Source organism: Nomascus leucogenys, chromosome 17 (genome assembly GCF_006542625.1).
Source record: "Nomascus leucogenys isolate Asia chromosome 17, Asia_NLE_v1, whole genome shotgun sequence".
Lineage (NCBI taxonomy): Eukaryota > Metazoa > Chordata > Mammalia > Primates > Hylobatidae > Nomascus > Nomascus leucogenys.
The window spans coordinates 94,812,261-94,834,573 of record NC_044397.1 but is presented as its reverse complement, the minus strand read 5'-3'; the positions used below and the strand labels follow the sequence as shown (position 1 = coordinate 94,834,573).

Below are 22,313 nucleotides of genomic sequence, written 5' to 3'. Positions count from 1 at the left end.
CTCTGTCCTGTGGTGTTTTTTTTTTCTTTCGGCGTCTCCCCAACCTCCAGCTCCACCCTACGCCCCTGCCCAGCACAGCCAGGGGTGAGTGGAAGGGGGTGCTCTATCCCCCTCTGCCCTGCATCGCTCTAGGTCTGGCTCTGGGTGGCAGAAGACAGCTACAAAAGTGGGGGGTCTGGCCAGGCGTGGTGGCTCACGCCTGTTATCCCAGCACTTTGGGAGGCCGAGGCGGGTGGATCACCTGAGCTCGGGAGTTTGAGACCAGCCTGACCAACATGGAGAAACCCCATCTCCACTAAAAATACAAAAATTAGCCAGGTATGGTGGTGAATGCTTGTAATCCCAGCTACTCCGGAGGCTGAGGCAGGAGAATTATTTGAACCCAGGAGGCGGAGGTTGCAGTGAGCAGAGATTGCGCCATTGCACTCCAGCCTGGGCAACAAGAGCAAGACTCTGTCTCAAAAAAAAAAAAAGAAAGAAAAAAAGAAAAAAGGCCATGCGCAGAGGCTCATGCCTGTAATCCCAGCACTTCGGGAGGCCGAGGCAGGCCAATCGCCTGAGGTTGGGAGTTTGAGACCAGCCTGACCAACATGGTGAAACCCCATTTCTACTAAAAATACAAAATTAGCCGGGCGTGGTGGTGCATGCCTGTAATCCCAGCTACTCCGGAGGCTGAGGCAGGAGAATTAGTTGAACCCGGGAGGCAGAGGTTGCAGTGAGCCGAGATTGCATCACTGCACTCCAGCCTGGGCAACAAGAGCGAAACTCCATCAAAAAAAAAAAAAAAAAAAAAAAAGCAGGGGTCCTCAGCCAGGGTCTGTGCCCCCAGGGGGACCCTGGTCCATGTCTGGGGGCATCTGTGGTTGTCACGGCTGGGGGGCCCTCCTGGTGTGGAGCGGGTGGAGGCTGGGGATGCTGCTCAGCACCCTGAGTGCCCAGGACGGCCCCACCCCAGAGAAGGATCTGGCCGCAAGGTCCACAGGGCCGAGGGGAGCTGCTGGAGGCCGCTCTGGGCACCTCTGTGCCTCACTGAGAGCCCGACACCAATACCATTTTAGGGATTTGGGATGACAGGTGTGGCAGGGCCACTGTGCGCGCCCCCAGCCACCTGCCGGCGAGCCTGACCCCTCAACTCCTGGAGGCCTCCTGCCTCAACGGGGCTCTGCATGCGGGCGCCCCTGGCGTTATATGACCGGAGCTCCCAGGGCAAGTGGCCCGGTCCGGCCTCAGGGCCTTCACACAGCTGTTCCACCGCCAGGAACAGCCCTCTCCCCCTTTGCTCTGACAGACTCCTCTCCATCCTCTGCAGCCGACACACGGTCCCCGCCTGCCCCCAACAGGAGGGTGCGGCCCCTCGGGTGGCAGGCACAGGGCTCCCCCGTCCTCCGCCCTCTGCGTGGCCCAGATGGAGGCCCTTGTGCCCAGCGGGACACCCTGTTCCCAAGCCCCCCATAGGTTTGCCCTCCTTTACCTCCTAGGCGACCCCAGGAACCAGCCCACTGGTGAAGCCGCCTGGAGCTGAGGCCTCGGGTTCAGGGGCGTCCTGGTGGCTGGGGGAGGGAACTTTTCCAGTGCTGGCCACATTTTCACCTTTTCCCTTGCAACACCATGCGGGTCCTAGGAAACAAGACCAAGGGCCAGATTCGGTCCCTGGACAGCCAGTTTGCAGCCCCCAAACCCAGTACATAGTAAAGGCACTCAGCTGGGGTCGGAGGTTCACACCCGTAATCCCAGCACTCGGAGGCTGGAGCGGGAGGATGGATAGAGTCCAGGAGTTTGAGACCAACCTGGGCAACATAGGGAGACCCCATTTCTACCAGAAATTAAAAAAAAATAAAAGCCGGGCATGGTGGCTGTGGTGAACAGTGATCATGCCATCGCATGCCATTGTACTCCAGCCTGGGCAACAGCAAGACCCTGTCTCTCTCTCTCTCTCTTTTTTTTTTTTTTTGAGACGGAGCCTCGCTCTTTCTCCCAGGCTGGAGTGCAATAGTGCGTTCTCGGCTCACTCCAACCTCTGCCTCCCAGGTTCAAGCAATTCTCCTGCCTCAGCCTCCCGAGTAGCTGGGAGTATAGACAGACGCCACCACACCCGGCTAATTTTTGTATTTTTAGTACAGACGGGGTTTCACCATGTTAGCCAGGATGGCCTGCATCTCCTGACCTCGTGATTTGCCTGCCTCGGCCTCCGAAAGTGCTGGGATTACAGGCATGAGCCACTGTGTCTGGCCTCTCTCTTTTTTTTTTTTTTTTTGAGTCAAGGTCTCAACCAGGCTGCAGTACAATGACACGATCTTGGCACATTACAACCTCTGCCTCCTGGGTTCAAGCGATTCTCCCAACTCAGCCTCCCAGGTAGCTGGGATTACAGGCACGCGCCACCACGCCTGGCTAATTTTTGTGCTTTTAGTAGCAACGGGTTTTCACCATGTTGGCCAGGCTGGTCTCGAACTCCTGACCTCAAATGATACACCCACCTTGGCCACACAGGACCAGCCGGGACCCTGTCTCTTAATAATAAAAGGCCGGGCACGGTGGCTTATGCCTGTAATCCTAGCACTTTGGGAGGCCAAAGTGGGCAGATTGCCTGAGCTCGGGAGTTCGAGACCAGTCTGGGCAACATGGCAAAACCCTGTCTCTACTAAAATAAAAAAAAATTAGCCAGGCGTGGTGGTGTGCACCTGTAGTCCCAGCTTCTTGGGAGGCTGAGGCAGGAGAATTGCTAGAACCTGGGAGGCAGAGGTTGCAGTGAGCTGAGATCGACCCACTGCACTCCAGCCTGGGTGACAGAGCAAGACTCCATCTCTAAAAACATTAATTAGGCCGGGCGCGGTGGCTCACACCTGTAATCCCAGCACTTTGGGAGGCCGAGGCGGGTGGATCACGAGGTCAGGAGATCAATACCATCCTGGCTAACACGGTGAAACTCCGTCTCTACTAAAAATACCAAAAATTAGCCGGGCGTGGTGGCAGGCACCTGTAGTCCCAGCTACTCGGGGAAGCTGAGGCAGGAGAATGGCATGAACCCAAGAGGCGGAGCTTGCAGTGAATCGAGATCACGCCACTGCACTCCAGCCTGGGTGACAGAGCGAGACTCCGTCTCTAAAAACATTAACTAATTAATTAAAAATTAAAAAATAAAAGGCCTCTCGTTCTTAGCCCACAAACCCAAAGAAAGTGGTATTGCAACATTTTCCCAGGAAAGGGTTTCCTGGGCCGCCCAACCCACTGTCCACCCTCCCATTGCCCATGCCCAGGGGACGTGACAGGAGGAGGGTCAGCGTGGCCGGAGGTGCACAGGCCCAGACTCAGCTGCCCGGCCTCCCGCGCACCATCCTGGCTGAGGCTGGCCGGGACACGTCCCTCCCCAGGGCTGTGTTGGAGGCGAGGGACCAACAACGCCCCTACATCTGTCCCAGCCGGTTGGTTCCCGAAACGAAACCCACATTAGGCCCCGGAAGGGAAAATGGCATTTTCCACTCCAGCCAGAAATGAGTCTGCTAAGCCCTGGGTCGGGGGGATGGAGTCCCACTCACTGCCTGGAGGAGCCCGCCGGCCCCAGGGAGAGGAGGGAAGAACCCTGGGAAAGCCCCCACCCCAAACTGGATCGTCAGGCCTTGCTTGTTCACCCGCAGCTGAGGGCCTCACAGGCGGGGAGTCAGGGAGGGGGTGCACCTCTCAGTTCCCCAGCCTGGGAGGGAGGGACTCAGCCCCCACCTCTCCCCAGCCAGGACTCAGCCCCCCACCTCCTCCCCAGGCCCTCACCTCCTCCCCAGCCACGGACAGACTCAGCCCCCACCCCTCCCCAGCCAGGTAGGGACTCAGCCCCCCACCTCCTCCCCAGGCCCTCACCTCCTCCCCAGCCAGCGGGGGACTCAGCCCCCACCCCTCCCTAGCCAGGGAGGGACTCAGCCCCCCATCTCCTCCCCAGGCCCCCACCTCCCTCCCCAGCCAGGGAGGACTCAGCCCCCCACCTCCTCCCCAGGCCCCCACCTCCCTCCCCAGCCAGGGCCGGACTCAGCCCCCCACCTCCTCCCCAGCCCAGGAAGGGCCCAGCCACCCCCTAGCCTCTCAGAGCCCAGCCGCCTCCCTGGGCCGCCTGCTAGGTGCTTGCTAGGAGGGCGGGAGGCTCCCGGAGGTGAAGCTCAAACCCTCCTCTGATAGCAGATTTTCGGAGCCTGCCAAGAGCCCAGCCTGGAGAGGCAGCGGCTGAGACGCTTCCAAAAGCAGAGGGCTACCAGAGCCGGCTGCTGCTCTCCCCACTGGCATAGGTAATGATGGGGCTGCCGCGGGACGGCCGGAGCTGCTGGACTGGTCTGTGGGGCCAGGACCGGGGCAGCCAAGCCGACTGGCATCTGGCTGGGTTCATCAATGCCTGCAAACAGGCGGTGCTCCATAAATGTGCAGGGGATGGAGAATGAGGGCCTTACACCCCAAGGGGAAATTTCCTGTCTCTGTGCCTCAGTTTCCCCTTTCTGGCTACCCCCCCTTCACAACCTCCAGCTGGCACCAACGAGATCCGGCCGCCGGGTGGTCTGGCGATGCCCCCAAAGTGTGGCTTCTGTCCCCCTGCTCCAACACAATTGGTCTGTCCTCATTCCAGGAACCAGGCTGGGGGCGGGGTGACCTCTGACCTCACACTGCAGCCTGGCCTGGCCACGTCCCCAGGGAGGGGAGGAGGGGAGGAAGGCCTGGCTCGGGCTGGGCCGCAGCAGGAGGCCTGTGAGAAGGTGGAGACTGTAGTCCATCGGCTTCCTGCTGCCCCTGCCCTCTCCTGCCTGTGGCAGCAGCCCACACCTGCCCGGTCTGCTGGGTGTCCTGGAACCCAGGAATTTAAAAACTGCCAGGCTGGGCCAGGCGGTGGCTCATGCCTGTAATCCCAGAACCTTGGGAGGTGGAGGAAGGAGGATGGTTTCAACCCAGGAGTTCAAGACCAGCCTGGGCAACACGGCAAGAGCCCCTATCTACGAAAAATTAAAATGTTAGTCAGGCGTGGTGGTGTGCAGTTGTGGTCCCGGGAGGCTGAGGTGGGAGGATCGCTTGAGCCCTGGAGGTTGAGGCTACAGTGAGCTATGATGGTGCCACTGCACCCCAGCCTGGGCGACAGGGCCAGACTCTGTAAGAAAAACTAAAAATGAGCCAGGCGCGGTGGCTCACGCCTGTAATCCCAGCACTTTGGGAGGCTGAGGTGGGCAGATCACGAGGTCAGGAATTTGAGACCAGCCTGGCCAACATGGTGAAACCCCATTGTTACTAAAAATACAAAATAAATTAGCCGGGCGTGGTGGCACATGCCTGTAGTCCCAGCTACTCGGGAGGCTGAGGCAGGAGAATCGCTGGAAACCGGAAGGCAGAGGTTGCAGTGAGCTGAGATTGTGCCATTGCACTCCAGCCTGGGCAACAAGAGGAAGACTCCATTTCAAAAAGAAAAAAGAAAAAAAGAAAAAGAAAAATGAAAAAAAGCCCAGGTGCAGTGGCTCACTCCTGTAATCCCAGCACTTTTGGAGGCTGAGGCAGGTGGATCACCTGAGGTCAGGAGTTCGAGACCAGCCTGGCCAACAAGGCGAAACCCCATCTCTACTAAAAATACAAAAATTAGCTGGGCATGGTGGTGAACACCTGCAATGCCAGCTAGCTCAGGAGGCTGAGGCAGGAAAATCACTTGAACCCAGGAGGCAGAGGTCAAAGTGAGCTGAGATCACGCCACTGAACTCCAGCCTGGGCAACAGAGTAAAATTCCATCTCAAAAAAAAGACCAGCCTGGGCAATACGGTGAGACCCACCTCTCCCGCTTGTCTACAGAAAATAAAAATAAAGTAAAAATTAAAACAGGGCCAGGCGCAGTGGCATATGTCTGTAATCCCAACCCTTTGGGAGGCCGAGGCAAGAGCATCATTTGAGCCTGGGAGTTTAAGACCAGCCTGGGGCAACAAAGCAAGACCCTGTCTCTGCAAAAAAACAAAAGCACAAAATTAGTTGAGTGTGGTTCCAGCGACTCGGGAAGCTGAGGTGGGAGGAAGGCTTGAGCCCAGGAATTTGAGCCTACAGTGAGCCATGATTGCATGATTCTCCTGCCTCAGCCTCCCGAGGAGCTGGGATTACAGGCATGCACCACCACGCCCAGCTAATTTTCGTATTTTTAGTAGAGACGGGTTTCACCTTGTTATCCAGGATGATCTTGATCTTGTGATCCACCCACCTCGGTCTCCCAAAGTGCTGGGATTACAGGCGTGAGCCACCACGCCCCGCCGATTTTTTTTAATAATGTTTTTTAAATAATGTTGGAGGCCAGACTCAGTAGCTGACGCCTGTAATCCAAGCACTTTGGGAGGCCGAGGCGGGCGGATCACCTGAGGTCAGGAGTTCGAGACCAGCCTGGCCAACATGGTGAAACTCCATCTCTACTAAAAATACAAAACTTAGCTGGGCGTGGTGGCTCACACCTGTAATCTCAGCTACTGGGGAGGCTGAGACAGGAGAATCGCTTGAACCAGGGAGGCAGAGGTAGCAGTGAGCCGAGATCACGCCACTGCACTCCAACCTGGGCCACAGAGCAAGACTGTCGCAAAATAAAGAAAATAAAAATGAGGTTGGAGGAAACTCTGGAGGCACAGCAGGTCCTTGGATTGGACTTCCTCCCTCCGTCCCTTCCAAGATAAAATGAAATCCAGGCCTCGCTCACAAGGCCCTGCACGGCCCGGCCCCGCTCCGATCCGTGGTCCCGCCCCAGGGCCTTCGCACGGGCCTGCCCCGCACACGGTTCTCTGGGGGTCGTTGGCTCCCCGCTCAAACGGCCCCTCCTGCCGACCAGGCGGGTCCCCGGGGCCGCCCCCTCTCTGGCCTGGGCCCCGGGTCGGTGGCTCGCGCCTGCCACCTGGCGGCCAGCGGAGCTGCGGCGCCGCACGCTCAGGCACCAACCTCCTGCCCCGGCCGTGCCCTCCGCCAGGAGCCGCGGGCCGGGAGTCGCACCGCCTCCGGGGACCGCACCCCCGCATCCAGCCTCCAGCCCTTGCCTCTTGCTGCTCGAAGGTACACGACCCAGGTCAGCTACAACCCCAGGGCGGAAATCCAGTCTTTTAAACGAATGCTCCCTTTTTAAGGCGTTGGCAGCTAATTGCACATTTTAAAACATACTGTTTTTAGGCCAGACGTTGTGGCTGAAGCCTGTAATCCCAGCGGTTTAAGAGGCCAAGGATTGAGCCCAGGTGTTGGAGACCAGCCTGAGCAACACAGTGAGACCCCCACCCATCTCTACTAGATATATATTTAGTATAAATAAATAATATTTAATTTTTTTTTCTTTGAGACAGAGTCTCATTCGCCCAGGCTGGAGTGCAGTGGCGGGATCTCAGCTCACTGAAACCTCCGCCTCCCGGGTTCAAGCGATTCTCCTGCCTCAGCCTCCCACCACGCCCGGCTTTTTGTACTTTTTCTAAGGACGGGTTTTCGCCATGTTGGCCAGGCTAGTCTCGAACTCCTGATCTCAGGTAATCCACCCACCTCGGCCTCCCAAAGTGCTGAGATTACAGGCCTGAGCCAAAGCGCCCGGACTTTTTTTTTGAATGCTGTTTTCAGACATGGCCCGTGACGGGCAGCCGTGACATAAGGTTAGACTCTGCTTGGCTGGGACAGAACTGGCGACTTATTTGACCTACACCAAGTTATCCGACTAATAATTTAGATGCTGAGGCCCCTAAAGAGGGGTCAAGGGGGAGGCAGATGTCGACCAATAAGGAAACACTGGGCCGGGCGCGGTGGCTCACGCCTGTAATCCCAGCACTTTGGGAGGCCGAGCGGGGAGGATCACTTGAGCTCAGGAGTTCGAGGCCAGCCTGGGCAAGACAGCGAGAGCCTGGCTCTACAAAACTAAATAAATAAGGAAGCAGTGAATTCCAATGTATTCATCGCCAACTAGCCATGTTGCTGGGTGTGCGCTCTTTTAGGTGCAATGTGTCATTTAGGCCTGTGACGTCGGAACTTTACTATTTGAACATTTAAAAATAAATGAATCCAAGAGGTTGAGTCACTTGGCCAAAAATGCCCAGGAGTTAAAGGCCAAGTCAGGTACCCCGGCTCTATAGCTCTAACTGATCGCCGGAGACCCTGGGCCTTGGAAGAAGTCGCCTCCCCAGATCTCTAAGCAGGCCGCGCGACCCTCGAGTCTCAGGTAAGCAGGAAACCCCATTTCACAAGGAAGCCCCCCCAACTCCGAGGCACGGGCGCATGCGCAGGTCGGCCACCCGCTGGGGCCGCGGGGCCGCCGCTCTGGCCCGCGTGGCGCAGTCGTCCGCGTCTCGCTGATGATGACGCACGTCCGGGGCGGCGGGGAAAGCAAGATGGCGGCGCCCATGGAGGTGGCCGTGTGTACGGACTCTGCGGCCCCGATGTGGAGCTGCATCGTGTGGGAACTTCACTCGGGCGCCAACCTGCTCACCTACCGCGGCGGCCAGGCGGGACCCCGCGGCCTAGCGCTGCTCAATGACGAGTATCTGCTGGCGGCGCAGCTGGGCAAGAACTACATCAGCGCCTGGGAGCTGCAGCGGAAGGTGCGGCGGTGCGGGCTTGCTGCTGGGCTCGGCTGCGGGGGTCACGGGGCGCCCGAGGCTAAAGTCGGGGGATGGGTTAGTGGGGGCCGCGTGCACCCTGAGTGGGAATTGGCGTGGGGGGCAGGTGGTCTCCGTTCGGACGCTCTGCGCATGCGCGGGTCTGGGGGCGTTGGGGAGATACGTGCGACCTGTCAGGCCTCTTTGCGCACGCGCGGGGCTCAGGCCTGGGCTGCGGTGGGGGCAGTGGGGGAAATGGAGACGCTCCGGGGGGTCCCTTGGGGCAATTGCGCATGCACGAGTTCTTGGAGCGCGAAATTTGATTAAAAAGGGCCTATGAGCTCTGTGGATGTTGTGGTTCTGGAGGAAAAGGGAGAAGGACCAAGGTCTGGGGGAGTCTGCCGTGAAGGGGTGGCGCAGGAAACTCATACGTTTATCCCTCCAATAAAGCAACAGATACTCACCGTCGCCCACAGTTTCCCCTCTACCCCCAAGCCCAAAATGCAGCCAGTCCCTGAAGCTACTCGCGTCCCCCGTGTGCCCGCTGAGATGTCTTGGGACTGGCTCCGTGCTCCGGCATTGCCTGACGGAGTCCATGCACAACTCATATATTTCTCTCATTTTATTTAATTTTTGAGACAGGGTCTCACTCTATCGCCTAGGCTGGAGTGCAGTGGTGCGATCTCGGCTCACTGCAGCCTCCGCCTCCAGGGTTCAAGCGATTCTCGGGCCTCAGCCTCCTGAGTAGCTGCGACTACAGGCCCGCACCAACCACCACACCCGGCTCACTTTTGTATTTTTTGTAGAGGCAGGGTTTCACCATGTTGGCCAGGCTGGTCTCGAACTCCTGACCTCAAGTGATCCGCCCACCTCAGCCTCCCAAAGGGATTACAGCCGTGAGCCACCATGCCCGGCTGAGTTTTCCCATTTTAGAGAGGAGGAAGCTGAGGCTTGAGGTCTTAGGTTGGACATTATGGATAGAAGGATTGGGACACAAGCCTACTGGGCTCTTGGGCCCCAGTGTCCTTCTAGATCCTCTTTGTTCTGTTCCTGTGCTCCTCCCAGCCAGGGCCCCTCTGACCCTCAGAGGAAGCACCAGCCTCACATCTACCACCTCCAGCCTCGAAGCCTCTTGCAGGGGCGAACACTTCCTCGCTGGACCATGCATTTGCTCAAACCACCCTGCTCCCAACTCCTCTTCCTGGTGCTCTGACTAAGCCATTGCCAAGACGTCCCTGCCCCTCGGCCTCCACTGCTGTAGGAGCTCCCGTGTCCTGCGCGGGGCTCACGAGGCTGACTGTGCATCCTTAGGACCAGCTCCAGCAGAAGATCATGTGCCCCGGGCCTGTCACCTGTCTGACCGCGTCACCCAACGGTCTCTACGTCCTGGCAGGAGTTGCAGAAAGCATCCATCTGTGGGAGGTAAGAGGAGCAAAGCGTGAGGGTTTCCCACGGGACATCTCAGCCCTGCTGAGCCTCGCCTGCAGCTCACCAGGGAACGACCCTGCGGCCTGGGGCCCTGGGATGGGTGACTGCTCAGGGGTTATAACCTAAGCCTCACCCTGCTGCCTCCTTTCTCCAGGTCCCCTCGAGACTCTTGGGGATCCCAAAGCGGCCCTAATCCTGCCTTGAGTGCTTGGATAGAGCCCAGTGCAGCCCAGTCCCCAGCACTCACACACCACAGCATCTTCCAGGGCTAGCGGGCATCTCTTCCACGCAGGGGGCAGCACCTGGCACTTGTGACTTGAAAGTTATAAAGGGCGGCCGGGCACAGTGGCTTATGCCGGTAATCAATGCAACCTCCGCCTCCCAGGTTCAAGCAATCCTCCTGCCTCAGCCTCCTGAGTAGCTGGGATTCCAGGCGCCCGCCACCACACTTGGCTAATTTGTTTGTATTTAGTAGAGACGGGGCTTCACAATGTTGGTCAGGCTGGTCTCGAACTCCTGACCTCAGGTGATCCACCCACCTCGGCCCCCCAAAGTGCTGGGATTACAAGCGTGAGCCACCACGCCCAGCCAATGCCTCCTTTTTCTTACTGCTGGAGCAACCAGGTGACAGCAACTCCTAGACACGCTTAACAGCCCGGATCCTGCCATGCTGTCGCTGTGAGACAGAGTGAACTGTTCAGGCTTTACATTTAGGTCAGCTTCTCAGCTCTGCCCTGGTTAGGGGAAGCAGCCCTGGATGATGTGTGAGTGAGTGGGCGCAGAGATGTGCCAGGAAGACTTCATTCACAAAGTCAGGCCTCTTGGAGTTTGGCCCATATCGTAGCTGCGGTGTGAGATAAATGGTCCATTATATTTCGGAGGAGACCTGCCCTAAACCCCACATAGAGCAGGGCAGACAGTACAAGATTTGGGGCCAGAAGACCCAAAGGTAACCATGTTTCTGCCCTTCCTGACCTTGTCCTTGCCTCCCCCAGTGGGCTGCTCAGAGAACTGAGAGGGCTGGGTGGCCATGAGCATTCTCTGAGAGATAAAAAGGCCACCAGGGTATGGGCATGGTGGCTCATGCCTGGAATCCCAGCACTTTGGGAGGCTGAGACGGGCAGATCACTTGAGGCCAGGAGTTCAAGACTAGCCTGGGTAACATGGTGAAAACCCATGTCTGCAAAAAATACAAAAATTAGCTGATCATGGTGGCATACACCTATAATCCCAGCTTTTTGGGAAGCTGAGGCATGAGAATGAATCACTTGAATCCGAGAGGCGGAGGTTGCAGTGAGATGAGATTGTACCACTGCACTCCAGCCTGGGTGACAGAGCAAGACCTTGTCTCCAAAAAAAAGAGAGGGCAGGACGGGGAGCACAGGAATGACAGGAGGCATCATTATCTCACCCTCAGGACACGTGTGTATGTATTTAATTTTTAAACTTATTTTTGAGATGGGGTCTCACTACATTGCCATAGCTGGTCTTGAACTCCTGGGCTCAAGCGATCCTCCCAGGTAGCTGGGATTATAGGCATGCGCCACCATGCCTGGGATCCCAAGGCTTTTAAGTCTCAGTCCATGATTTTGAAACTAGGATGCTGTTGCTGAGAGGGAAACTGAGGCAGGGAGGCAGTAGCTCACGAGTCACCCCTAACGATAGACCTCCTGGCCCTGGTTGCTGTCAGTCTGGTGCAGAGGGGCATGTGGGTAGGAATTAAATGTGTCATCACCCCATGGGGGATGTCTTAGGCGGGACCCCTTCCTGTTCTTGCCTCAGGTCAGTGTGCTGGGTGGTACCCACTGCCAGACCCCTGCTCCCCTAGCCTCCTCCAGTTTTTGTTTTGTTTTGTTTTTTGTTTTTGTTTTTGAGATGAAGTCTCGCTCTGTTGCACAGGCTGGAGTGCAGTGGCTCGATCTCAGATCACTGCAACCTCGGGCTCCCAGGTTCAAGTGATTCTCCTGCCTCAGCCTCCCGAGTAGCTGGGATTAGAGGCACCCGCCACCATGCCTGGCTAATTTTTGTATTTTTATTAGAGACGGAGTTTTGCCACGTTGGCCAGGCTGGTTTCGAACTCCTGGCCTCAGTTGATCCGCCCTCCTCAGCCTCCCAAAGTGTTGGGATGACAGGGGTGAGCCACTGTGGCTGACCCTTCTGGAGAGTTTCTGACCGGCGTGAGCTGTGACCACAAGGGGGTGCCCCACATAGCTGGAGTTTAGGCCAGGACTGCCTCCGCTGTACCCCCCTGCCACGGTTGAAATCGTCCAACTGTTCTCTGTGTGGGTGACAGGCACATGAGTGGTGAGTCAGGAGTGGGCTGGAAACCTGAGAACCGGGGCTGTGGGGTGGGAGCTGGTCCGCCCCTCCCATGCCACAGGGCTAGGGACCTCCCAGGAGGCACCGATGCTCTGATGCTGCCCTGTCTGTCCCGTCCCCGGGCATTGGTGGTCACCGGAGCCGCCCTCTGTGGTTTGGGGCCGACCTGGACCCTGCTTCATCTCATGCCATTTAACCCTCCCCATCCACCCTGGGTTTTGCATGTGAGGAAAGCGAGGCCCACAGAGGGCATGGCCTGTCAGATCTCGGCTCAGCAGGCTCTGCCTGCCCCAACAAAGCACGATGCAGAGGGACTTTCGACAACAGAAAGTCGGCCCCCATCCTGGAGGCCAGATGTCCTAAATCAAGGTGTCTGCAGGGCCACGCTGGCCCTGGAGGCCTCGGGAAGAGCCTTCCCACCTCTCCGGTGGTGGCCGGCGCCCCCCCTTAGCTTGTGGGTGACTCTCCCCTGCCTCTGCTGCCACCGCTGCCACGTGGAGCCCCTGTGTGTTTGCACTTCTCTCAGCCTACAACAACCGGGACACACTGGATGGAGGCCCCCGCTCCAGGACCACCTCATCTTAACTTCTTATATGTGCAGAGACACTGCGTCTAAATGAGGCCATTCGCAGGTCCCGGGTCAGGACTTTAACATGCTTTTGGGGGGAAACACACGATTCAACCCACAGCCCGCACCAGAGCATCTCAGCCCTGAACCCACAGCCCGCACCAGAGCATCTCAGCCCTCGAACCCACAGCCCGAACCAGAGCATCTCAGCCCTCGCCAGGCGTCCTGGAAGGGGCTTCCTGTCCTCTTCCTCAGACGGAGCTGCCTGGCTTTCTGCTGGAGCTCAAGCTGCCCCCACCCCCGGTCAGGCCACCACCGCCTGCCCGGAAGCGACTTCCCGCTGAATGCTGGGAGCCGCCTGCAGGTCCTGAGTGCAGCCGTTCCTACGGGGCCCACACAGGAAGCCTGGGGTCAGGCTCACAGGGGACTGGCACCCCCCTGAGACAGCAGGGAAGGGCAGGAAACTTGCCCCCTTCCTGGGCCATCACACAGGTGGGGACGAGGTGGGAACAGGTGCCCACCCAGCCCAGGCAGGGGTGCGACGAGGCCCCGCTGTGCCTGCTGGCCCCTGCCCTGGCAGGGTCGCCCCGCAGTCCTGCGGCAGGGCAGGCAGGGGGCGACAGTGTGGCTGTGGCCGTGTGGTGATGGGCTCCTGGGGCTGCGGCCCCCCTTTCCTCCCCTCACCTGGATACCCTCTGCCCCTCACAGGTCTCCACCGGGAACCTTCTGGTCATCCTGAGTCGACACTACCAGGACGTCTCCTGCCTTCAGTTCACAGGGGACAGCAGCCACTTCATCTCGGGGGGCAAGGACTGCCTGGTGCTGGCTTGGAGCCTCTGCAGGTAGCGCCTTGTGCACCCAGGCTCAGGCGGGGAGAGGCGGTGCCAAGGCCCCTGGCTGGAAGGGGCTTCTCTCTTGGGGGCTGGAGTGCAGAGGATGGAATGATCATCCCAGGGGTCCTGGATGCCCACTTTGGGGTCAGGTTTGTCCTGGGGACCGTGGCCCCCCCCCGCCTTGAGTTTACTCAGGTGAGGCAGGCTAGGCTGCTGAGTGGAGGCAGGTGTGTGCGTGAGGTGGGTGCTGGAGGCGTGGACTGCCCTGTTCCCTCCCCTCCCCGCCTGCTGAGCACCCGCCCCACCCCGCTCAGTGTGCTGCAGGCCGACCCCTCCAGGATCCCGGCGCCCCGGCACGTCTGGTCTCACCACACGCTCCCCATCACGGACCTGCACTGCGGCTTTGGGGGCCCCCTGGCCCGGGTGGCCACCTCCTCACTGGACCAGACGGTGAAGGTACGCCGCCCCCACCCCACCACGGTGCATGAGCGGAGCCCAGCAGCCGCAGGTCCTCAGCCAGGAATGCAGGAATCGCCTCCTCCCCCTCCCTGCTGTCAGGACTCCAGACAGCTTTTAATCCCCTGCTGCTCTGAGCCCAAGGACGTCCAGGGAGGTCTGCCAGCTTGGAAATTCCCACTCATTCACTGTTTCTGGCCCGGCTCCCTGGCCAAGCCTGGGGAATCGGAGGGCATGGCTATGCTTGAGTCGTGGCCGGTGGTCCTGCGAGGGAGACCCAGGGGTCATCGGCCGGAGACCAAGCTCCATTTCAGCACAGGCCGTGTCCCCTGGCCCCGAAGACCCACATGGTGACGGCTTTCACCCAAAGTCCCAAGCCCTAGGGCCAGAGGACAGCCGATGCCTGACCTCCCTGCTGCTCCTGTTCCCACGGGGTCCTCAGGTTCCCCCGCGCCGGGCTGAGCCCCATGACCTTTGCCCGCCCGCAGCTGTGGGAGGTCTCCTCGGGGGAGCTCCTTCTCTCCGTCCTCTTTGACGTGTCCATCATGGCGGTGACCATGGACCTGGCTGAGCACCACATGTTCTGCGGGGGCAGTGAGGGCTCCATCTTCCAGGTCGACCTCTTCTCCTGGGTGAGTGCCGCGGTCTGTGGGCTGCACCCTGCCCTGGGGCGGAGGGCATCGGGGCTGCGGGCGTCGGGCCTGCGGGCATTGGGCCTGCGGCTCACACCCGTCTCGGCCTTCACAGCCTGGACAGAGGGAGAGGAGTTTCCAGCCAGAGCAGGACGCCGGGAAGGTCTTCAAAGGGCACAGGTGGGGACGTGGGAACGGGGCGGGGGCTCCCGGGCACGTCCTGTCTGGTGCCTGACCCCCGTCTGTCCGTCCAGGAACCAGGTGACCTGCCTGTCGGTGTCCACTGACGGCAGCGTGCTGCTCTCAGGCTCCCACGACGAGACCGTGCGCCTCTGGGACGTGCAGAGCAGGCAGTGCATCCGGACCGTGGCCCTCAAAGGTGGGCGTGCCTCTGCTCAGCCCGCGGCCAGCGCGCAGGGTGCGGGGAGGCAAGGCGCGGGGATCCAAGGGAAAAAGCCACCAGGAGCTCCGGGCTTGGCTGGGCTGGGGGCGGGGACTGGCTTGCTGTGGGGTGGGGACTGGCTGTGGGCCTGGCTGGGATGGGGCGGGGCCTGGCTGGGATGGGGCGGGGACTGCCCTGGGTGGGGCAAAACCTGGCCTGCTGTGGGGCGGGGCCTGGCTGGGACGGCGCGGGGACTGGCTGGGGGCGGGGACTGCCCTGGATGGGGCGAAACCTGGCGTGCTGTGGGGCGGGGCCTGACCTCCGCGCCCCCCAGGCCCAGTCACCAACGCCACCATCCTGCTGGCGCCCGTCAGCATGCTGAGCTCAGACTTCAGGCCCAGCCTGCCGCTGCCCCACTTCAACAAGCACCTGCTGGGCGCCGAGCACGGGGACGAGCCGCGCCACGGGGGCCTCACCCTGCGCCTGGGCCTCCACCAGCAGGTACGGCCCCCAGCAGGGAACCCCCACTGCCCTTTTGTCTCGGAAGACCCCGCGGGCCCTGGGCTCCTTCGCTCCCTTGGTCCTGGCGCCCGTGCGGCGGTTCCCCCCCAAGCCCGGCACTGGAGGGCGCATCCTGTGAGTGGGATGGTGATGCTCAGTGGGGCCTCTGCCCACTCTCAGTATGGACCCAGAGGCTCCGAGAAGTTAACCACCCCTCGCCCCCCGGCCAGCAGGGCCGAGCTGCGCGCCCCACACACCAGCCTTCCTGCCGCTGGAGATCCGACGACGGTCAGGTCTTTCTGCAAAGGGCCGATGCCCCATATTTTGGGCTGTGAGGGCCAAAAGGTTCATGTCTGGGCTGCCGAAGGTGCAGGAGCAGCCGTGGGGGCAGGGAGCGGGTGGGGCCCTGGTGGCTGCAGGTGGCTCCTATGTGAGCTGGGGGCAGCCTCTCGGCCTGGTCACAGTCACGCCCTCACTCCCTGCAGCTCAGCACCGACCCCCGCTCTGTGCAGGTGCTAGGGTGGGCTCCCGTACCTTCTGAGGATAGAGGGACTTCCAGAACACTTCCCACCCCAGCCCCAGGACCCTCATAGAAGCCCGTGTGGTTGGCTGGGCTGGGCTGGGGTGGGGGCTGGGGGTCCTTGGGCCTGGGGAGGCTTCCCAGCGTGTTTCCGCCTCACTCCCCGACCTTCAGTGAGCTGCCTGCGTCCTTGGTGTCTCACGTCACTGTCTGTGTCCCTCGCTGGGCTCTGGCGCTTGGCACTTCTCCCCGCGCACCCTCTTCTTACCTGAGTACAGATGGATTTTTTTATCTGGAGGGTGTCCGACAGCCCGACGGCCTGACAGGCCCTGCACCAGGAGATGCTGTTATCTCCCTTGTCCGCGCTGCCTGATGGAGTGATGCTCTGTCATCCCACATCTACCAGTGGGCTCGGAGCGGGCAGGCAAGGGACCCCCACCGTCTGGGCATCCGCAGGCCCCTCAGACCGCAAGGAGGCCAGGAGCACAGGCTGGACTGACTGCTAACAGCGTGGGCGCAAGGATGAGGGGCAAGCCTTTTTGTTCAGAAAGTGCCAGAACCTTCGGAGTGAAAACGCCTGCAGCGGCACAGAGCCAGCTCCACACTAGGGCGCCTGCCCAGCCACTGCCTCCTCCCAGGGCAGCCTCGGCTCCCACGATTCCTGCCCAGCCAAGCGCCCTCCCCAGAACCCCACCCAGCTGGCCATGGTGGGATTCCGGAGGGGGCCAGGCCACGCCCTCCGGTAATGCCACCTTTCCCTAGCCGCCCCGCCTGGCTCCCCTCCTCCCGCGACAGCTGCCAGTCCTCTGTGACCCTTGTTGCAATCCAGCTGACACTGGAGTGTCGGCCTTTCCCACAGACAGGCGCTTCATCCAGGAAGCGGGTTTCCGACCTCTGATCCCCCAGCAACGTCCCTCCATGTAACTGGTCCGTCTGTACAGGGCAGTGGCCTTAAACTGGGCCGGCCGGGCTCTCCCCATTGCTGGAGGTGCTCACTGTCCGTGAGGCCCTCGCCCGGCCTTGTGTTCCAGAGCCTTCCCTGGGCTTGTGGGTCCTTCCAGGTCTGGCGCAGGCCCCCTGTCTGTGGTGTGGCCATCTGCACCCCCATCCCCAGCCACATCCTTGGGTGCAGTCGTGGAGGACCTGAGGCGCTGGGTGATGACTGCATGGCCAGGGTCAGGGTTGTCATCTGCAGGCTGGAGGGAGGTGAACGCCCCTGTCTCAGTCTCCCCTTCTGTCTGTGGGCATCACGGTGGCCCCTCCCTGGCCGAGTGGCTGCCCACACTATCGGGGGTGGGATGGGCAGCGTGTGGTGTGTGACAGGACGTGCCCCGAGGTCACGTGGCTCCCTGTATTGTAGGGCTCGGAGCCCAGCTACCTGGACCGCACGGAGCAGCTGCAGGCCGTCCTGGGCAGCACCATGGAGAAGGTGGGCGGGGCCTGATGCTGGGCGGGGCCTCGGGAAGGGCGGCCTCGGGCTGGGCGGGGCCTGAGGCGGGGGTCAGTCCTGGCCAGTGGGGGTGAGTGGCCCCCCTCCAGCACACCCCAGGCCACTTCCGCCGTCTGACCCCCACTTCTCCCACAGAGCGTGCTCGGTGGCCAGGACCAGCTGCGCGTCCGTGTGACGGAGCTGGAGGACGAGGTGCGCAATCTGCGCAAGATCAATCGGGACCTGTTCGACTTCTCCACGCGCTTCATCACGCGGCCGGCCAAGTGAGGCCCAGAGACCCCGGCACGAGGCGCCCAGGCCTGAGCCTCACGCCTCCCAGCGACCAGAGCCCGCGGGCGTGGCCCCCACCACCCCAGGCCTGGACTCTCAGTTCTGTGTCGTGTGCAGGTTTTTCCTCTGTGACTGGGCGGTCTTGGTGTCTCGTGGCACGCGTCACATTGGTGCTAGTTGTTTTTAACAAAAGAGGATAAAACCTCCTCCTCTCCGGCCTCCTTGTGTCTGGGTGTGGCCTGGAGCTGGGTGCAGCACACTCCACTCTGCTGCTCGGCCCAGCTCAGACTTCAGCCCACTCGGCACCCTCCGTCCGGAGGTGGAGGCCTTCAGCAAGCTAGGCCTCACAGGGGCGCTTTACGATGGAGCCCCGAGCACCTGTAGTTCTGACTCTGCTCTATTGCCCGAGGGCCTTTGCATGGCCCCCCTCCCGAGAAGGCACTGGTCTGGGGTGGTGGGGTTGAGGAACGAACCAGGAAGCCAGGCCCCTCCGGTCTGCTATGCAGGGGGTCTGAGTGGAGACAGCCTTGTGGGGTCCCTGAGGGAGGTGGCTTGGTGTAGAGAGACGGGCCTGGGAACGTTTGGGGGTGGACACAGCCGCCAGGGTTGAGGGGTTTCCCCGGGTGCAGGACCCAGCTCTCAGGGAGGGTTTCGGGGGTCCCTGGTCCCTGTGGAAACCCAGGGCTCAGGACCAGGCAGGAGGAGGGAGCTGGTGTGGGTGGGGCCTTGGAGCACAGGCTCCTCCCGGTGTGTCCTTCGGGTGCCTTGGGGTCCCTGCTGGCTTCCCCAGGGCCCAGCCAGAGCCACCCAAGGGTGAACCCAGGGTGGTTCTGGTTCTCTGAGCAAAAGGTGCCCTGGCCTCCCCAGGCAGAGGTGGCTTGCCCTACCCAGCAAAGGTGGCCACTGCAGGCTGGGACCATCAGGGGGTAAGGGGCAGGTCTGGGGTGGTGTCCGATCTGAGCCTGTCCCCAGAGGGAGTTGCCCCCGGCCGCACCACAGGACGTGCTTGAGGGAGGCCAGGCCCTGCTGCCCTGGGGTCACTGCCAGCCAGCGCCTGGATCCCAGCCCAGAATCTTCCAGAAAGCTGCTCCTGACTGACAGTCCTGCCTAACGATCCAGAAAATCCGTGTGATTTAGCGGGCGTGGTAATGACCGCAGCCTCTAGCCAGCCGCCAGCGCTGCGTTCATGCTTTTAGGCTAATTTGTGTCCTTGTCCCCTCTACGGGGCTCTGACTCCTCTCGGCTGGCAGCCTGGCCACACTGCGTCAGGGCAGCTGGGCCCTCACCTGGCACTGACATCCACCTCGGCTGCTCAGAGCCCTGAGAGCCCCTCGAGGGTCCCTTCCCCTGGGCGCACAGCCTGCTTGTTCCTGTCCCATCATGAACCACTCACTCTGCTGACCTGCAAGGCCGGGTCCTGCATGCTGGGAGCACGCAGGTTTGGGGAGAGGCAGCTGGGGGTCCCTTGGGGTTGGCTGAGTTCCCTGGGTCTGTACCTGCTGTTCCCCTGGGGCCATTCCCACGACCCCTCCCCCCCCCGTCACCACCCAGAGGCTCCCAAAGCTCCCTCCCAGCACCAGTCAGGACCCCCAGCCACCAACCCGGGGTATCGGCACAACCCTGTGGCTGGTGCCAGGGCTGGGATGAGGGTGTGCACAGCCGTAGAGGGAGGGCTGCCCGGGGCCCCCAGGGGCCGGACTCGGCTGCAGCCGCTGCAGGAGCCCAAGGTAAGCCAGGCACGAACACACAGGCCACTGCGCAGCTGCCTGCACCACACGGCCGTCCGGGGTTGAGGTCGGCTGCCCTCCGCAGGCTGTAGAACAGGGTTAGAGTTCACCATGGGGCAGGGCCCGGAAATCGCCCGGTGGCCTCAGACAGGCACCTGGCCGGGTCAGACTCGATGTTCTTGTCTCCAGAAAGGGGGCATCCCCCGGCGGGTCGGCCAGGAGACTCCGGGAGCTGGGCGGGGGCGGCAGGAGCTCACCCCTCAGTCCCTGCGTTTCCTTCCATGTGCGCCTGCACGCTGAGTCCTTGGACACAAGCCCCCTCGGTGCCTCTCCACGCCTCCTCCCGCACCGTCGTCACACTCTCCGCCCAGAGTTCCGAGACGTGCTCGGGCACCGCGGCTCCACCCTGCGTCGTAATTGACGGTCTGGGTGCGATGGAAACAGCGGAGACGCCACCGTTCAGACCCCCCGCCCCCCGCCCCTGGAGGCCCCACGGATTCTCAGAGGGACGGCGCAGGGATTGGGGAGGCCAAGCCTTGACGAGCGGGGATGCTAGTGTGCACAGGTGACCGGGCGGCTGGCGGGGCTTGACTGCAGACCACAGCGAGGTGCCCTTGCGCGCCGCCGGGACAGCTGCCAGCAAAGCTGAGAGCAGAAAACATCATGGACGAGGAGGTGGAGAAGCCACAACCTTCCCATGCCCTGGTGTGGACATAAAATGGGGCTAATTTTTGTATTTTTAGTGGAGATGGGTTTTCACTATGTTGGTCAGGCTGGTCTCGAGCTCCTGACCTCTGGTGATCCACCTGCCTCAGCCTCCCAAAGTACTGGGATTACAGGCGTGAGCCACCGCGCCTGGCCATTCTGTCAGGTTCTTAAAAAATTAAACAGCATTAAGGTTGGACCCAGCAAGTCCACTTCTGGGCATATACCCAAGAGAATGAGAAGCGGGGTTTTGAAATGATCCACACACCAAGCTCACAACAGCTCCATCCCAACAGCCAAAAAGTGGGGGAAGGCTGGGCACTGTGGCTTACGCCTGTCATCCCAGCACTGTTGGAGGCCAAGGCCGGTAGACCACCTGAGATCAGGAGACCAGCCTGGCCAACATAGTGAAACCCCATCTCTACTAAAGATACAAAAATTAGCCAGGTGTCATGGCACGTGCCTGTAATCCCAGCTACTTGGGAGGTGAAGTTTGCAGTGAGCTGAGATTGCCCCCCTGCACTCCAGCCTGGGTGACAGAGCAAGACTCAGTCTCAGAAAAAAAAAAAAAAAAAAAGTGCCGGGCGCGGTGGCTCACGCCTGTAATCCCAGCAATTTGGGAGGCCGAGGCGAGCGGATCACGAGGTCAGGAGATCGAGGCCGTCCTGGCTAACATGGTGAAACCCCGTCTCTACTGAAAATACAAAAATTAGCTAGGTGTCATGGCATGTGCCTGTAATCCCAGCTACTTGGGAGGCTAAGGCAGAATTGCTTGAACCTGGGAGGTGGAGGTTGCAGTGAGTTGAGATTGCCCCCCTGCACTCCAGCTCGGGTAACAGAGCAAGACTCCGTCTAAAAAAAAAAAAAAAAAAAAAGTTGGGGAAACCAGGTGTCCATCAGCGGTTGGATGGGTCAGCACAACATGGGTCCTCTGCACAGTGGAATATTACTCAGCCTTGAAAATGAATGAGAAGGCTCAATGCAGTGGCTCACCCAGTAATCCAGCACTGTGGGAGCTCAGGCAGGATAATCGCTTGGGCACAGGAGTTTAAGACCAGCCTGGGCAGCATCTCTACAAAACCCCATCTCTACAAAAAATATAAATCTTAGCCAGGTGTGGTGTGCGCCTGTGGTCCCGGCTACTTGGGAAATCAAGGCAGGAGGATCGCTTGAGCCCAGGAGGTTGAGGCTGCAGTGACCTATGATCTCACTACTGCACTCCAGCCTGGGCAACAGAGTGAGATGCAGTCTCAAAAATAAAAAATAAAGTAAGTGAGGCTCAGACACGGGCCAGAGCATGGATGCACCTTGAGGACGTCACGCTCAGTGAGACACCAGACACAAAAGGACACGTCCTGTCTGATTCCACTCCTGGGAGGTCCCTAGAGTCGTCAGATTCACAGAGACAGAAAGTAGGATAGGAGGCGTCAGGGCTGGGAAGGGGACGGGGAATGAGTGTTCCCTGGGGACAGAGTTTCAGTTTGGGAAGATGAGAAAGTTCTGGACAGGAGGGTGGTGAGGGCTACATAGCAATGAGTGCTTAATGTGGCTGAGCTGTGCACCTAGAAATGGTTAAGAGGGCAAATTTCATGTTATGACTATTTTACCACAATAAAACATTTTTTAAAAGTATCCTCCACGTGTCCACTTGTTCACATGGCAGCTGGGAGTAGGAATGCCTACAGTTGCCCGTGTACAGATGGGGAAACTGAGGCAGGGCAGGAGGGTGAGTTCCAGGAGGGCAGACGCAGTCTCTGCCCCTAGGAACTCTTGCTCCTCAGAGGGAGCTGAACCCAGGGAGGGACGGGGCCCCAGTGGTGCCTGAGGACACCAGGACCCAGCACCTCTCGCAGACCCAGGAATGGGACCCCTTGTCCTGCTCCCGGGGACACCTAGCCAGGGGGCTGGAGGGGGTGGCCTGCGGGTTCCTGGAACTGAGCCGTCCCTCCCTCCCTCCCTCCCCGGTCTTCTCAAAATCC

At 60.3% G+C, this 22,313-nt stretch overlaps 1 protein-coding gene across 6 annotated transcripts; it reads left to right on the top strand.

The window, feature by feature from the left end:
- Positions 1 to 7,846: 7,846 nt before the first annotated feature.
- WDR18 (WD repeat domain 18) lies at positions 7,847 to 18,108 on the top strand. 6 transcript variants are annotated; one of them, XM_030795576.1, is made up of 10 exons: positions 7,847 to 8,546; positions 9,855 to 9,965; positions 13,567 to 13,700; positions 14,006 to 14,147; positions 14,636 to 14,779; positions 14,895 to 14,959; positions 15,034 to 15,158; positions 15,496 to 15,662; positions 17,543 to 17,611; positions 17,768 to 18,108. In XM_030795576.1, exons 1-10 carry the CDS (start codon positions 8,301 to 8,303, stop codon positions 17,897 to 17,899), a joined length of 1,335 nt encoding a protein of 444 aa, XP_030651436.1. In that variant the 5' UTR covers positions 7,847 to 8,300; the 3' UTR covers positions 17,900 to 18,108. The 6 variants fall into 6 exon arrangements, 2 of the variants coding, with proteins under 2 accessions (XP_030651436.1, XP_030651437.1); XR_004026334.1 differs by having other exon boundaries at positions 7,847 to 8,167; positions 15,496 to 17,611; positions 17,768 to 17,798; XR_004026331.1 differs by having other exon boundaries at positions 15,496 to 17,611; positions 17,768 to 17,798.
- The last annotated feature ends 4,205 nt before the right edge of the window (positions 18,109 to 22,313 follow it).